The sequence below is a fragment of the Crinia signifera genome, chromosome 1 (assembly GCF_055691185.1).
Source record: "Crinia signifera chromosome 1, ASM5569118v1, whole genome shotgun sequence".
NCBI lineage: Eukaryota > Metazoa > Chordata > Amphibia > Anura > Myobatrachidae > Crinia > Crinia signifera.
Window position 1 is genome coordinate 377,183,377 of NC_139217.1, and position 12,924 is coordinate 377,196,300.

At 44.2% G+C, this 12,924-nt stretch overlaps 1 protein-coding gene across 1 annotated transcript in view; it reads right to left on the reverse strand.

The window, feature by feature from the left end:
* The window catches only part of NAA25 (N-alpha-acetyltransferase 25, NatB auxiliary subunit), a 75,890-nt gene that overhangs the window by 44,147 nt on the left and 18,819 nt on the right, over nucleotides 1–12,924 (reverse strand). Inside the window, exons 7-11 of the mRNA XM_083151428.1 lie at nucleotides 11,844–11,922; nucleotides 9,120–9,231; nucleotides 3,617–3,706; nucleotides 3,050–3,219; nucleotides 2,701–2,813 (exon numbers count right to left, since the gene is read on the reverse strand). Of these exons, the coding sequence (XP_083007554.1) occupies nucleotides 2,701–2,813; nucleotides 3,050–3,219; nucleotides 3,617–3,706; nucleotides 9,120–9,231; nucleotides 11,844–11,922 (564 nt within the window). The remainder of the gene's footprint in view (nucleotides 1–2,700; nucleotides 2,814–3,049; nucleotides 3,220–3,616; nucleotides 3,707–9,119; nucleotides 9,232–11,843; nucleotides 11,923–12,924) is intronic.

Below are 12,924 nucleotides of genomic sequence, written 5' to 3' on the forward strand. Positions count from 1 at the left end.
CTAAGCTTCAAAAGTGATAAAATAGAGAGTGATAAACAGCCAGCCAATCAGCCCATGCCTGACATTTTTCAAACACAGTCTGTGACATGGTAGGTAGGAGCAGATTGGCTAACTGTTTATCACTCCCCATTTTATCACTTTTGAAGCTTAGAGAATCTGGCCCTATAAGACCAGTGCAAATAAGTCATGAAAAAAGTATTTGAATAGTGTCATTACAGTTTCAGTTAGCGGTAATGGTCAGGCCCCAGAATACTTTTGCCCACATAATGTATATTTTAGAATTGTTTGTTGAAGTCCTTACTCAAGCAGGACAAGAGAAAAAAGAACTGGCAGTATTCAATGCCCCCGATTCACCTTTTTTTTTTCAGCGAATCGGGCTGTTTTCACTCTCTGCGGTAAATCTTTTCACTGAAAATCTGATTCACCCTATTCAATGGCAACTGTTCGCCGAAAGCAGTGAATGCCGGCCTGTTCTCCATTTAATGCTCGCTGCAATTCGCTGGTTTATTTTAATGGGGTTTTCACTGTGATTTGCCGAGAGTGTATTCAAATGCTAGGATGGAGGACTGCTTTTACCATGATTTTAGCCGTGATTCACCGTTTTGCATTAGTCATCTTTTTAAGGTGAACTGGAATGTGTTCTTTTAAAAGAAGGTTGTTTTTTTTTTTTTGGGGTGTCAAAAAATCTGTAATTTTATTATGTGAAGGGGCATGCTATTTGTAGCACATGAATATATAGATTTAATTTGAAATATATATATATTTTTTTTACACACGTCGTCAGTAGGGGGTGGGGAGTCGCTCATTAAATATTCACTGCACTGGTCCCGCTCATTACATATGCACGAGCGGGACCAGCGCAGCACTCCTTGTCCTTCCGGATAATGCAGGACCCCCTGCCTGCTGGTAGGTGGCATGCAGCGGGGTCTGGCAGCGCAGGGTCAGGTAGCACTGGCCGGGGGTCCCTACGGTGTATGTGAGTTCAGCAGCGAGTTCCCTGAGGCCGATGGGAACTACTAGTTCAGCTGTAACTTTCCAGCTGTGTGCGCTCCCCATGGAGGGGAAGTTGGCGCTGCCACGGTGTGAGCTGCGGGGCCAGTCCATGCAACAACTAGGTGCAGGTGTGACTGAGGACAGCTTTGACCCGGGAGGCGGCGGAGCTGGGGCTGCGGGGGATCATGAAGCGGAGACCCGGCAGATCACGGTTCTGGGAAGCGCTATCTTCTGCGTGGTGATCTTCTCCCTCTACCTGATGCTGGACCGGGGGCTGTTTGAGGGTCAGGTCGGGTAGCGCTGGCGGGCAGGGTGTCCCTACGGTGTATGAGAGATCAGTGGCGGGGTCACTGCAGCGGATGCAAACTACTAGTTCCCATCCGCTGTAGGGACCCCGCCACTGATCTCGCATATAACCGCAGGGACCACCTGCCAGCCATCGCTACCCGACCTGACCCTCCTTCTAACCACTGCTTTTGTGTGCAGCTTCCGGCGCAGACAGAGAGGCTTCCATCTCCCTGCCTTCCAACATTCCCCCTGGCTCCCTGCGGCAATTGCTGGGGGTGTGGTGTTTAAAATTCGCCATCAGGGGCAGCGAGCCCCAGACGTGTTGAATAGGGGGAGAGGGCGTGCTGGCAGCGAATGCTCCAGCCCTTCAGAACCCGGCTAATGTGCAGCGAATCCTAAACAGGATTCGCTGCACATAGTGAATATTCTCATTAAATATCTATCTTAGAATTAATATTTAACTTTTATTGATATTGTTTGAAAGATAAAAATAATTTTGTGATAACATGATTGACATATCAACAAACTGAATACTGGAGTTTCGATGACTGTTTTCTGGAAAATTTTAACTTTTTGAAAATTAAATAGAAAACTAAAAGAAAAAGAAAAATAGGGCTATAGAGTCCCTATTAAGACACACTAACACCACCAAACAATTGCACACACAATTAGATAATTAATATCCATTCAATAGTTAAACTATATCTTTACTTACTCGCGATTCCTAGATATCGGATAAAAAAATTCTTTCAATAGACACACCTACATAAATCACACAAATAATTTGACAAAAAAAAAAAAAAACACGCAGAAAAGTAGAATGTGTGACAGTATTTGCAGTAGTATTTCCTCTCTATGTTCACAAGGATGCGCAATATGTGGTTCCAGGTATATCAATGTGTGATGGGACTAGCTGTCTGTAATGTAATTAGCCTCACTTTGTAGCTCTTCTGTAAACCAGCTTCATAACACCACCAGGGACTATTAGTATGGTACCTTTAAATCAGGGGTGGGGAACCTTTTTTGTGCCAAGGGCCGTTTGTATGGTGAAAAAACAGACAGCACTGAATAGGGAGCCGCCGCTATTTCCCCTGTGGGACATTGAAAACCTCCTTAGTGTGCGCTGTTTGTACAAGCCGCCAGGGCTTCGTCAGTGTGTGCCTGTCCTCCTTGAATGACAATCCCCTCCCTGGGGAGCACCTCCACAAAACTAACTGGTTAATCTCTTAGTCTGATACATAAAATCTGAATTGATACTGTGATACTGTGTCATCTTTTCCCTTTCCCTTCTTTGACATTTCTAATTACTGCAGGGGGTTTATATTGCCCCTCTAAATTTCTAAACCTTTTACTGCGCACAATTTCTGAAAAATTTCCAATATACAATTAGAACAGACAAAATGTTAAGTTGTTACTTACAATCGGGTGCTGAGTGGGAGATAGGAGATCCACAAAAACTTTAAGGTCAGTGAAGCAACACGGCTTGTCTCCAAACTTTAGGAAATACTGAAACATCAGATTTTCTGGTTCCCCTGAAGATAGAAAAATATTTTTCAATCTCCACATCGGTGTATGTGTCTTATGGGGAGTCCTATGTTATGTGGATTACCTCTACCTCATTAAGGATGAAAAGGAACCCATTCTATAGAAGGCATATCAATTTATAAGAGGACTGCTGACAGCAATCATATAAACACACGTCATGTACTGTACATACATCGTGTAAGCACTGCATCCATTACTTTTTCCTCTGCCCCCATGTATTTACCAAGCTTGAATTCATCATTACATCCTCTGTGTCTCAGACGACGAATCAGTTCAAGGATGGCCAGATGTGGCCCCCGGAGTGAGCGTGGATTCCTAGATTCCGCTTCTACTTGTTCTTCTACAAATCTGATTGCCTGTTCTATAGTGTAGTCCAGTTCTCCTTCCAGTGACCTAAGGAAATGCAGAAAAGAATGTTCATGGAATATAATTAAGTTAGCAAGACCCACCAAGATGCCTGCTGCTTTAAACACAACAACAATGTATTGCACTTTACAAATACTTGCATACCAACATGTAGAAAGACCATTTTGAAGGCATAACTATTTTCATGATCCTCACATTATAGGATTGTACAGTTATGGCCTTCTCTTTACCTAATGGTCAGCTAGACACTGCACTGCATGGGATGTTGCACATGCAGGAATATTTATATAAAGCACAATCAGCCAGTAAAAGGGTGGGATTAGATGCCAGAATGTGCAGGGTATACTGCAGAGGCGTGGACAATAAGCTTTAAAACTCACAAAACCAATGTCCACACACATGCTCAGTTAAATCATAGACTTACATTGGGCCGTCTGCTGGCAAAGTCCAACCTTCGTCGATAAGGTTAAACACAGAGTCAAAGTAGGAGAGATAGAACTGCCAATCATCTGAGCTACAAAATGAGAAGAAAAAGACATTAAGCAGATGTTAAGCAGTAACAGTTCTATGGTAGGCGGCTAATATACCACAATATGGAATGCATTTTGCCCAGGAGTGTCAGACCGGGATATAATGAAAATTCTTCTATAAACAGCAAATAGACAAAAACAAATACGAAGCTGAATATTCATTAAATAACAGTTTATAGTTCACTAAAATATGTCCACCATGCCCTTTCACTTATCGGCAGCAGGGTGGCAGACAGTGACTGACCGTTAAGCAGACTGGTTTTGCAGAAATGCAGTGGGGATTAGTTGATTCATACACTGGGGCTGCAACTGAATCCCAGCTGTTTGACCTGCTCCCATGTGAGGGCTATGGGAGGAGATGCAGCAGACTGTATTGGTTTAGATAAGGAATACTTTACCGATTAACAGATCATCATTAAGGAGTCAACCTGATTACATGCGATGCATTGGCAGGTGCTAGTTAGCACATCCCTAAAGGACTGCAAGCAAAAACGTGATAAATTGGGCTGAGAGTGGCTGCGTGGGGGCAAGATGCGGAGCCACTTCAAAGGCAGCTCACATCCTTTCCGGATAATTGGGTAGACCCCTAAAACTGAATAATTTATTCTACCTTCATAGCTGCAATGAAAATTAAATAAACCTCACTTTGATAGAGATGTAACATTTAGGGGAAGTTCCAAAGTAGGTGCTTGAAACATGATATGTAGAAACTGACTGACTCCTATGGGCAATATTCTTCACTTCTATAAGCCAGCACTTTATTAAATATACCCTCCCAGGGATGACACCACCTTAGAGACTCTTAAGGTGCCCACACACTGATAGATCCTTCAAATAGAATGATGTGGCCATGATCCTGCATGACAGGTTGTTCCTCTTTCCAGGGCCGGCCCTAGGCATAGGCATACTAGGCAATTGCCTAGGGCAGCAGCCTATGCCTAGGGGCAGCAGCTTTGCTGGGCATTTTGAAAATGTTTACATACTTTATTGGCGTACTCACCGCGGCCGCCAGCTGCCCTGGCACTGCAGTACTGCACTGGTACTGTGTATGACTTTCGCCCCGGCCAGCTGCGGCGTACACCCACGTGACGTGTGGCTCAGTGCTTACACTGTCTGTACTGCCTCTGCCAGCTGCTGCGGCGCCTGCTGGGATAACTGGAGGAGGGACAGCACACACCACGCAGTCAGTGTCATGGTGACGTTACCTCCTGCTCCAGCATCAGGCCCGGCCAGCTAGAAGTACCTGCACTGGCCTGGGCTCCTTCAGCATGAGTTTTCAGAAGGGGGCGTGGCCATGGAGGTCCGGGATTAGGCCACGCACCGGACTTTTCCTGTGCTGTGCCCGGGTGGACTTGTGCAGCTGCAGCCCTGCCTACTGACTGAACTGCGACATGCTGGCTCTTGGCTGACGGTAATATTCTGTGTGCACAGACATGGAACCAGTGAGTGTGTGTGTGTGTGATATATATTGTGAGGGAGTTCGTTGTGTGTGTGAGAGTATACTAAGTGAGGGAAACAGCTGGCCAGATTCAGGATCGCTTGATACGCAGCATTCTTTTGCTGCTTAGCAAGCAGAGCGCAGCCTGTCGAACACCGCACCACCTGTACAATGTGAATATGGGTCAGTATGCACTGTGTAATGTGAATCGGTCACTACACGCTGTGCAATGCGAATATGCATCACTACGCTTAAGGGCCCCATACATCAGCAATTAATTGTGACAATTTTCAGATATAGAGATGATTGCCACAATTAATTTTAGATGTGTGGGCTCCCCCTTTTGGCAATCCCAATCAAAATCGCCAATCGATTGCTTAATCAGGTTTTTAAACATGCTTAATAATCTGGTAATATCTGCAGATCTTTTTTATGTGTGGGCATTCCCAATTCGTCTTCTTCATCTATTTACATTATGAACAGCTGAAATGACAATCGATTGGGCAATTTCCAGATATGAAGATGCAATCTTTAGATTGAAAAATCTGCCGATCACTGAAATAAATCTGTAATGTGTGGGCAAAGTCAGATAGATTGTAAAATCCATTTATCTGGCCAAAAAATCCCTGTATCTGGAAATCCATAAATTGTGATTGCTGATGTATGGGGCCCATTACAGTGTTTGGGCATCAATATCTTTCATCTTTCATATCTTCTAGTGTATTGGTCTTAAATTGACCAATTTGTCTATAGGACCAATTTGTGTCCGTTTTCCATGTTTCCAGGAGCATATGGTCATTGTCATTTGCTCCTGAAAATTTCCATATTTTCATTCCAACCAGGCAGATTGGAAAGATAATCTTCTAGTGTGTATGGGCCTTTACAATGTACCCATGAATTAGTCTGGACCATACCCTAAATTTGTTACTGTATCCAGAAACAGGATTGCACATTTTCCTGTATGTCCTGACACTGCCCATGTAACAGTATCAAAAGCCCCAAAAAGCTTTTAATTGCACCTCTCGCCCTTCTATGTTCATGGTACCTAGGTCAATGGCTTCAACTGGAAATTTCTCAAACGGCTCTTGCAACTCCTCAACTGCATTGGAGAACAGTGTGTCGCCTTGTTACCTCTTAACATTTCAAAAATCAAAAATGTCAGGTCTCCCCCTTTGTGCCAGTTACATTTGCACTGCTCACAGAACACGTAGCCAATAATCAATGTCATCCTTGCATTTCAGGTACTAAGTGGATCCATTTATGCAGAAGATGTCCTTCTGACACTCTCTTATCAGACTTCATCCTATGCACTCTTGTTTCAAGAAAGTCTTTATGACAATTTCAGTTATAAAATCAAAACCCCAAACGGAAATTTTTTACGTTTATCTTAGACACCGTGACAATGGCATTTAGACAAATCTTTCCTATTTTAGTGGCATCAAATTAATTCCGAAATTCATGTCACCAAAACGAACCACATGTATTTAATCATTCTACATGTATTTGCTCATACCAATAAAGGGCTTAAAAAAAAAAGAAGAAGAAAACAAAAAAAAACTCTGCAGGATGTGCGAGTGGGATCAGTCCACAGTACTCATACTAAACCAAGAGTAATTCCACTGCAATTGAAGTTTTGCATATTAAACAAATCAGCTTCAGTGCACAAAATCATATTTGCATACAACTCATTACACTGACTGTTCTCATCTGTATTTGCTTATTTTCATTGGATGCTTTTTGTCCTCATAGATGTTAAATTTTCTGTTCAAAGACCTATGTCTGAGAAGCACAGAGATGTAATCTAGTGCATTTTATTTGTTAACCCTCTGCACGGTTATCAACTATCTTACTCATCCATCAAACACTGCACCATCTGTATTTTATTGTGCCAAGTGTTTGCTGCTGGTTCCACTTCTCAATGTCAGATAGCAGCTTCGAACAATGAATAAAGACGTAGGGATGGCCATCGTTGCCATTGATGGCAATTCTGCAACTGGCCATCGATAGTGCTTAACTATGCAATGGATGACCATCGATATTTTTACATATCGATGGTCATCCATTGTGTTTGATTGATTGGCCTGTGGGCCAATCAAAACGCAGGGGTGGGGCTTCGCGGGTGTCGGGGGCGGAGCTATGCTCTGTGTCCCGGCACTTTGAAAAAAAACTAAAAAAAGCAAAACATTGTTTTGCTATTCCATCGATGGAGGGAAACCATCTGGTTCTCCCCCATCGATGGCAAAAGTATTCGGCATCGGCCATGAACCATCGATGATTTCGAATCATCGATGGCCATCCCTATAAAGAAGCTGCTATTGGCTTCACTCCTGGCCTGTGTGGGTAACGCACTCCTCCTAAATGAAGGCATTACTTACTGTAGGATGTTTTTGGGCAGGGGAGGGGAAAAAAGCAAAAAGGGCTGCCAACAGGAATGGTGATACCCCTCTATGGGTGCTGCAGGTAAGGTAAGGAATGGGTTCGGTAAGGAGGGGGGAGGGAGCAATTGAAGGTACTTCCTCATCTTTGGGGCCACCGCTACGCCAGTTACGTTAGCCGCAACTCAACTGGGTCCACGCCACCCTCCTGTGTCCACACCACCACATATTACCTTTAGTAAAGTTGTGGCAAGCGAAGAGGAGCTAGCCACCAAGGAGTGTGATGCTACGTAAGTTCCGTAGCGTAGCGGTGGCCGCAAAGATGAGGAAGTAAGTTAATTTTTAAATTAGGTTTTTCCTTTCCTTTTTAATCTTCAATTCTACCATGGATAAATAGTCCTAGGGACAAATTATGAATGTCTTCTCAACATGTACAATGCATCATTTTCCAGGATTGTCTGCTGTATTTATAAAACTCTGTACTGTATCCTACACAAATTCCCATTTCCTTCTGTAAATTCTGGACTACCATGATAAAAACCATTTCCAAAAAAACAATTGTCCTTTTGAATGTTTGGGTTTAAATGCTGGGAAGCATAAATAACCCTCCTGGTTATATGGCTTGTACGTGCACTACTAAACGGGCTTGTATTCTGTATGTTAAATATAAAAATGCCATCTTAACCACTCTGAAATGTTCTATAAGCTCTGTCATAGGGCGTATTTCATGCCTCAGCGGCAACACAGAATTTGTCCTTCTGTTTCTCAATATTGTTAGCGAAGCTGCGGCTGTATTGGTTCTATTCTACATATATTTTGGGAATGCCCATTTCTGCATCCGCTGTGGTGTAAAGTATTTTCCCTTGTAGGCCATATTTTAGTAATAAATGTACCTCCCGATCCTGTATTAGCATTGTTCCACCACAATACACAACTTCTTCAGGGAGACCATAATATTCTAGGTCATATCCTAGACTCTACTAAAGCAGCTATTGGCCAGCTCTGGAGATCACCCCCTATACCGGACACACACACACACCATACCATTAATAAAGTTCCTTAACACTTTATTTTTGTGCCGGCTGACTGTAGATACTCCGCTTCATCACTCAACATCAAATGGAGTGACTACAGAGAAAAGCAGGGTTCTTCCCTTCTATCCCGTAGCCAGATAGACATGTCCGTGCAGCTGTCCCCTACTCAAGACAGTGCTAAGTGAACTGTTTCGATGTATTATTTATATTTGTGCCATGAATCTGAGGCATACGCCTTGTCTTTGTGTTCCTGATCCCTCTTTTTCTGTCTCCATCTTTTTTTTTTCTTTGTTATTTGTTTCTATAAATATAAGTCTATCAGTCATCTGATGTTATTGATGTCATATACTGTTATTTTTATTAAGTTGTAATTTTATATTACTGTGTATTGTACCTTGATGAGAATACAATATAATTGTTGTACATCTTTCTACTTAACTTGACCTATTTTTTTATTTTTATATCCTGTGCCAAAACCTATAAAACAAAGTATGAAGCTTTGAATATGTGAAGTGATAAATAAGTTTAACGACTAGGTCCCACAACTCACTTTTGCAGTAGAAGTCTCTTGGAAAGCGCGTTACACTCTGGCCACTTCTTCAGCTGCTTGTACATTGCCATGCACTTGTTCTCACGGCTCTGCAGCTCACTGGTCAACTTATCTGTGTACAACAAAATGCACAGGAAAGAATCAACAATGTGTGTCTTTGCATAGTGTATTATGTATGGGTGTGTTCACAGCTCACAGCACTGGGAATTACTAATCACTGGGCGAAAGAAAACCACCATTCTCTCTTTCCATCCAATACACTCAGGCAGACAACTCAAGGTCTAATTATAATGTGTGGGGTGTTTTTAAGTCAATTTTGCAGATTTAAGTCGGGTACACACTACACAATTTGCCCAATTCCAACAGATTGGATGACACATCGTTCAAATTGTGGTGTGTACGCAATATAGGCATGCAGTTGTCAGCATTGTCTTCTGGTCATCTTGGCTATAGCGAAAACAGAAGACATCGCTACCTAGGGCCATGGCTGCCCCCATCGTTCCCTGCACTGGCATGTGTGTATGTACTTACGAAGGCAGGGTCCCCATTGCCCGTGATGTTGTGCTGGGTACACATCGTTTACGGTGTACCCAGCTTCAGACTAGTGCTGACAGACACGCATATATACAGTATTAACGTTAGGTACCAGAGCAAGATTTACACACAAGTCTGAGAGTTCATGTGGGCATTCTACAAAAGGTGCAGTTGGAGTATACTGCAGAATAATGAAAACCGTTTTTTTTTTCTTCTAGATTAGCTGCAATTGATGCCGCGGCTAAACAAACAACAACTAATAAAACAGAAGTTAATTGTGCCTGCCAAAATCTGTTGTGTATAAAAGGAAGGGAAAAAAAGTCATTGTGATAGGTTTAAGGCAGGCATGTCCAAAGTCAGGCCCGGGGGCCAATTGCGGCCCGTGCTGTCATTTCAAGCGGTCCGCAGCCTCCAGCTGGAAGCGGGCAGAGCATCAGATGTGGGAAGCACAGCACAGGACACTAAAGGTGGGGCCCCGGCGAGCGCACCTTTACCTTGCTGTCTACTGCAATGAGGAGGTGCCGGCTGCCACAGTGAGATGTGTTTGGCATCCTACCCCTGCTGCTGCAATTGTATAGATCACCCTACAGCAGTGTGTGGGGAGGGGGGCAGCCAGGGGGAAGCTTGCTCCCGTAACATGCAGAGTGGAGGAGGGCAGCAGCGGGAGCCCAAGCATCTCCTCTCCTTGCAGTTACTACTTTGCCTCTCCTTACTCTGGCTCACACAAGGGGCTGGGAAACATACAGAGAAGGGAGGGGGCAGAGTGGTGGACATATAGTGAAGGAGGGTCAGGCTGGGGAACATACAGTGAATGGAGGGTCAGGCTGGGGGACATATAGTGAATATAGGCAGTGATGGCCATTCAGAGAAGGGGGAGAAGGGGTAGGCTGTGGGACATACAGTGAATGGGGGCAGAGTGGCGTGCATAGTGAATGGGAGTTATACAGTGAAGGGGGGTCAGGCTTGGGGGACTTACAATGAATGGAGGCACTGATTGACATTAAGAGAAGGGGGCAGGTTGGAGGACAGAGTGAATGGGTGCAGAGTGGGGAACATACAGTGAAGGAGGGTGCAGAGTGGGGAACATACAGTGAAGGAGGGGCAGGCTGAGGGACATACAGCGAATGGGGGCAGGCTGGGGGAGATACAGTGAAGGGGCAGGCTGGGGGACATATTGAATGGGAGTCATACAGTGAATGGGAGTCTTACAGTGAATGGAGGCAGTGATGGACATTCAGAGAAGGGGGGACAGGCTGGGGGACAGAGTGAATGGGTGCAGAGTGGGGAACATACAGTGAGTGGGGAACATACAGCAAAGGAGGGGCAGGCTGGGGGACAGAGTGAATGGGGGTTGAGTGGGGGACCATTTTGATGTGATTAAGGATTCAAAGAATGTCAGGCTGAATGGTCGGCCCCCACACATTTACACTCCACCAAATCTGGCCCTCGTCGCAAAATGTTTGGACACCCCTGGTTTAAGGTAACCAGGTGTCTAATGTGAAACCTCTTTCTTCTAGGACTACTTTGTTCTTACCTCCCAACTTCTGCAGATTGGCAATAGGGCCACTCGCGCAATGTAGCCACGCGCACGTCCGGAAAGGGCCGTGTCCTATGCTAATTAGGCCACAGCATATGCAAATTAGCCGCTATCAGGTCACGTCCACGTTTTCCCCCTTCTGAGACGCTTAATAGATGCTGCTGCGGGACCGTCCCAAAAAACAGGGACGATCCCGTGAAAAACGGGACAGTTGGGAGGTATGCTTTGTTTGTGAAACTTCAAAGGGGTTGCCCAGTTCTACTTTCCTTTCACCTGCCTGTGCTCCATAACTGAGTCAGTCCACAGTCAGTCAACTATGCTATCAATGATCTCTAAAATGTGCCCACCCACTAGAAAGATCTGCGATCTAAATTTAGCCTTGAAATATTTTATTCCGTCCTGGACAAAAGATTTCAGGCAAGCGCACATCTTCAAAAATTTCTCTTAAGATCCCATGTGCATGCCTATGGATCTTTTGCAGCATGGGAGCGCGCATACGACAGATTATCGGTAAAAATTCGATGATTTTCAGTCGATCGGTCAGAAATCGGCAAAAAAATAAAATAAATAAATCGGTTTAGTGTGTGGGCACCTTAAGTATCAGAGGAACAATTAAGAGGCTTAGACCAGATATTCATTAAAGGCAGACATACCTCCTAGTTTTCCTCTGATAACCTCCAAGGCTTCCTCATGTTTTCCCAAACGCTCTAAAATCATGTAGTACAGTTCAACCTGAAACCAACATTGGACAGCATTCATTAGAACATTATAGTTGAAATGTAACATACTTAAATTTAGACAAGATAAAGTTATTTGATCTTGGGAAACTGATAAAATATGTCAGGTCATCTTGTTTCAAGGAGCCTTTTGTCTTATATTTGGGATAAACAATCTTAATGTATTTAAACTTTCCCCACAGAAGGATAAGAATATCAAAGTTTGAACACCTAAAGCAGATTAACCCCTTGCATTTTGTGGTGAGCCCTGCTGTTTTGATGGCCGCACTCACCATTTCCTCCTCGCTGAAAAGATCCAGTGAGGTGGAAACGGCGTTGAATACTCTGACGGCGAGCTATCGGCACTGCTTGCTGCATAGCTTGCCGCCTGCATAGAATATACCCCAATGGCTCTCCCCATGCTGTAAATGGTTCCCAGGTTTCCCCATTTACACTACACTCTTTTGAAATAGTTTTATATTTCAGTGACATATCTTGAGGCATCTTGCATTTAAGGGGAATTTGGTACTTATCGATAATTCTCTTTTTCTGAGGCAGCAGGGGACACTGCAGTCGGGATGACTGATGGGGATAAAGCTGGTGTACTGAGGAGTCGGCACTTCTAATCTTTTGTAATGGCTGGCTCCTCCCCCCTCTATCCCCGCCCAGACCCTAGTCTTAGAAAAACTGTGTCCGAGAGGAAAGAGACAGGCAAGCAAGTTGAAGGAGGAGGATAAGAAAATAGTTAGCCACAATAGTTAGCCACATGCCTAACAACAAGATCTGCACACAAACATAAATGTACACAGGCAAAATGGCAGGAGGACAAACGCTGGGAGAGTGGAGGGACTTCTGCAGGACTGCCCTGCCAAACGAAGCTGCAGAACTGCCAATTTGTCAAACGAAGAAACGTATTCGAGCCCGACCAAGTGGCCCCTCTACACACCTGTGAGATAGAAATTCCCCTAGAAACCACCCAGGAGGTGCTAACAGACCTAGTAGAATGTGCGGAAACACT